General features: G+C 37.2%; 1 protein-coding gene across 1 annotated transcript; it reads right to left on the bottom strand.

Moving 5' to 3' along the window:
* Nucleotides 1–3,332: 3,332 nt before the first annotated feature.
* Nucleotides 3,333–3,884, bottom strand: LOC124373200. Its single transcript, XM_046831600.1, has one exon. It carries the CDS (start codon nt 3,882–3,884, stop codon nt 3,333–3,335), a length of 552 nt encoding a protein of 183 aa, XP_046687556.1.
* Between the last annotated feature and the right edge of the window lie 847 nt (nt 3,885–4,731).

Here is a 4,731-nt window from a genome sequence, read left to right on the forward strand (position 1 = left end):
GTTAAGATCACGTACATCCGGTCCCAATATTTCCAAGATTTCCTGTATTGAATTCCCCATCATAAAACTCCGTCGCCGTAACTAAGAAAGAGTCTAGAAATGTTCAAATATTCTCAAGGTCTCCTATACTAAATTGCTCATCATAAAAGACCACCGTGGTAAGAACATAAGGGTCTAGAAATGTTGGCAAACACTACAATATTCGGCTCCCGCCACCACTATGAGCCGGGAGCCGAAAACTCTCAATAGAGGTAGTAGCACCGTATTCACTCCCCTACTCTAGATTGTGCCCCCACGCGCTCACCTCCTCCACTCCTCACGCGCATCCCACCGGTCATGCTATAACTTCCCTACAATACACCATCTTGCACCCAAACAAAGTCATCACTGTTTTCCTCGAGTTGAGGCATCAACCATTCACTCAGCATGTCTAAGTAAACAATTCCTCTGACGGTTGCCTCTTGAAAATAAAATGGACCATACACATTCTTCTTTAATATAGCACAAAACACGTTCAGCTTATACGAATCTCTCTCATGTTCCATAGATGCTCGAGTATTTTAGGTCCCCCAAATTCTTACATTATGTTTGTTTACGTTACCACTAATATGGAACGTTGATTCGTCGCCAAAAATGAGTCTGTCATAGAAACCATCTTCCTGTAGATCACCACAATACAAACCATTTATTGTCTTTATCATTCAGACTTTGCAACAACTGCAGTTTGTAAGGAAACGTCTTCAGAATTTTTCTCATAATCTTCCAAATTGTGGAATGCGGGCATTTGAAGCTCCATATCTATCTTCCGTGTTGATAATCCTCGGAGTGTGTACAACAGTTGCACGGACTAACTCAACCTGAGCATTAGACATCGCTGGTCTTTCGGAGCTCTTTCCTTTTCTTAACCAACCCGTGGCCTTGAACTTCTGATGCCAATCGTAGATCGATTTCCTATTTGGAGGGTCTCTATGATAATGTGTCCGAAAACAATATTGAACAACGGTAGCAGATGCTCCAGCACACAAAATTACTTTACTGTAAGAGTATTGACCATTTTTAACCAGATTCTTAAACAACTTACTTTCTTTTCTTTTAATCTCATTTAAGCCTCAGCGTCAGCTATGCCGGCTTCGAAGTGCACTGCTTTTTATTATTATTACATGATTGGACCTCCCCGGGATTTGAACTCGTGATCTCTCGGTTAGAGAGCCGAGGCTATAACCATTAGTCTACGGAGGAGGACTGTAAACAACTTACTTTTGTTAAAATTGCTGACAACAGTCAGCTGTGTGGAAAAAACTTGGCGTTTTCCAACCCATTGATACCAACCGTAGTGATATCTGACACATATTTTTTGTTAAATTGATACAAATTGAAACAAAGTTGTTTACTTATTTTGTGTACACCCCGTATTTGGGTTAGTCTGGCGTCATGTGAAATTTAATGAGTAAAATAACCTTGTTTTAAATGAAGATGGCTTTTGTAGGTAGTGTGTTGTATTTTTGTTTTTCTTATTCCTTGTTAAATAACATGTTACCTAATTTAGTTCTCTTTTACTGTAGTAGAACAGTTTTTTATTTTCAATTATTGGCTGTATTATTTAAATAACAAATTCTTGTCAGCTCTACAGACGGGATTTTCAGCATTGTGGTAAATTGTGAGTTTGTTAAGGTTTCTTGTGTAAATAATTGGGATTAGGACCATACTGTTTACACCTCACACAGTCCTTATCTAATCGCCGATGAGGAAGGAGCGCCGCTCTTATCGGTGCTGACCGTGCGTGTCCGCTCCCGCTTACGACCTGTCCCGCTAATGTATAGTGTGCGTTACGGTTTACCTGCTGATTTCACTTGAATATCTCGTTTTCATTTGTGGATTAAAAGGTGTTTGATCTACCACCCCGCGAAACGATGCCCCTTAAATTAGTATAGTACTCATTCTCACACTCTGATATACAGAATTGATTCTATTATAAACTATTTTGTTATAAATCTCGTTATATTTAGCACATAGGCCCCTACTATATGTCCTTGGTACTAATGGCATGAATAAACTGTGTGCATAATTCGTGCCTAGAGAATGCATACTATTTAAAAATTAAACTGCTTCACAATTCATAAAGAGACCTAAGACATCTTGAATAAAAAAAACCTACAGATTATAACATAACATTTTTAATAATAATAAAAACAATTATTTCTGGCTTTAATGGAAATTATACATACATAAACATACACACACAAAATGTATCATATCAAGGACTATTTAGATTCTAGGATTAAAAATATTTCTTATTATGAAATAGACAACAACAAAAAATTAAAAACCCCTTCTATCAATGATATTTATAATACGAGTATATACATTATTTTTTCCAACTTAATAAGATTTCTGCAGAGCACAGTATGTGCATATATTTAGTACGCTTAATGAAATAAATACAACTCGTATATACAGAAGTCAAAACAATAATTAAATCATAATAAATTTAAAACAGAGGAGATCTGTGACTACAAGCTAAATCAAAATTATCTTTGGGTAATGTTTTTGCGCTCTGAAGTTAAAAATACTTAAATACATCAAGTCAGAAAAATATAAGGAAGTCAGTTATTTTCTAAATAAAAATTCTCCCATGAATTTGATAAATAAAATATAAAATTAAAAACAATATGGTGCAAGGTTAGAGAGATCATTATAAATTGCTTAGTATTACTAAGTATTATTCAAGGAGGAAAATATAATAGAACATTAATTAGTTATCTGTAAAGGATTAATGAAATAAGCCTTTTAGAACGGTAGGAATATAATGTTGGGAATGTTTTAAATTAAATAAAAAATTCGCTCTATTGTATTAAATGATACAAATAAAATAAGACATCTTATCAGGTGTATATAGTAGATACGACTATTGTTGTTTGACTTGTATATACAAATAATATAGTAATATATAAAAATAAAATCAATATGTCCATTTAATGAGCTTTATGACAGATGAATACATGAAAAAGTCATTGATGCCAGAAATAAAATTAAAAATTTGTACAATAACTATAATAGATTAGAATGAACAAGCTACATAATTACTAATAATAATGTGAAGTAGTGAGTAATGTTTCGTTTTCTACATAGTCTAAGAAAAATAGTTTGATACTATGCAAGTTTGTATATGATAAGTGCTACGTTTTTATTTTAATTATTATTATTTAAAAGAATTAACTTAATTAGCCATGTAGAACATATTTATAACAACTAAGAACTTAAAACTGACCTAGGCTTATTATTGTGTGATTATAGTCTGCAGACACACAATAAAGGGTAGCTACATACAGTGTCTACTTTCCAGTAGCAGCGTAGGAGCTCTCACTGTCACCTCCCCCGCGGCGACCACGATCCACAACACCCAGGTCCTCGAAGCTCCTCACCCTCCTGGCCCGTTCGTCCGCTGTATTCTTCACAAGTACTCGACCCTCTTTGATCCAGGCAAACGCCAGCTGACGATCCTTGACCATGGTCTTGGCTTGGTTGAGCAGAGCCTTCGTATAGCTGGTTAAGTGTTCATTGATATAGACAGAAGACGGACTGTACGCCGAACTGATGTAAACTGCATCAAGATTCCTTTTTGACTTGGCGGCCTGAAGCCATTCGGCGCGAACTGTTCGACTCACAAAGCGTAGGACTATGTTTGGTGGACGGGCCTGACGACCTCGTGGGGATCCTAAGCGGTGTGCTGCAGATACGTCGTCGCGTCGCCATAGAGTATTAATTGCTGCTGCAATAGCTTGCAAAACTGCGAACACATTTTCATTTGGTGACACTGGAACGCCGGATATTTCAAGATTCTGCAACCGACTGTACTGCTGCATGTCCTGAATCTGTTCCTTCATGGTGGAGACTTCCTGCGATAGTGAATTACACTTAGTTCGTAGCTGAGCATATTCGTCCCGCCGCAACTCATTTTCGGCTTTGAGAGAATCGATGGATGACTCGAACGATCCACCTATATTTGCTATTGTTTTTTCTATTTCAGACAGTTTAGAGTTCAAACTTTCATTTATTTTTGTTTCAAAATCGCCGAGTTTTAAATTAAGAGTTGTATTAAAATCGCTTCTGAGGTCTGTTATAGCCCGGAGAATACTAGACTTAAACCCGTCTTCAGAGTCACTACTATTTACCGATGTGGCCCCTTTACACTTTTGACAGCGGAAATTTGTTCGCCTAGTCAGTTTTTTTGAAAGGTCCAAACTAGTACATTTCGCGTGAAAACGCACTTGCACATTCAACACATTTAACTGAGTCATCATCTGAAGTTGCGTTACTACACTTTGCACAAATACCTGACATAGCGCCTCAACAATGAAGTACGATTGTAAAAGTATATGGTAAACTCACCCTACTCACGCCTTCTTAAACCCACAGATAAGAGACAAAGGTCCGTTCCGGCGCGGCAATAAAAAATAGGCTGTAATTTTAAGCGTTCTTTTAAGTGTTTAGAACAATGGCGACACCTTTTAATCCACAAATGAAAACGAGATATTCAAGTGAAATCAGCAGGTAAACCGTAACGCACACTATACATTAGCGGGACAGGTCGTAAGCGGGAGCGGACACGCACGGTCAGCACCGATAAGAGCGGCGCTCCTTCCTCATCGGCGATTAGATAAGGACTGTGTGAGGTGTAAACAGTATGGTCCTAATCCCAATTATTTACACAAGAAACCTTAACAAACTCAC

Source organism: Homalodisca vitripennis, unplaced genomic scaffold (assembly GCF_021130785.1).
Source record: "Homalodisca vitripennis isolate AUS2020 unplaced genomic scaffold, UT_GWSS_2.1 ScUCBcl_5020;HRSCAF=11525, whole genome shotgun sequence".
Lineage (NCBI taxonomy): Eukaryota > Metazoa > Arthropoda > Insecta > Hemiptera > Cicadellidae > Homalodisca > Homalodisca vitripennis.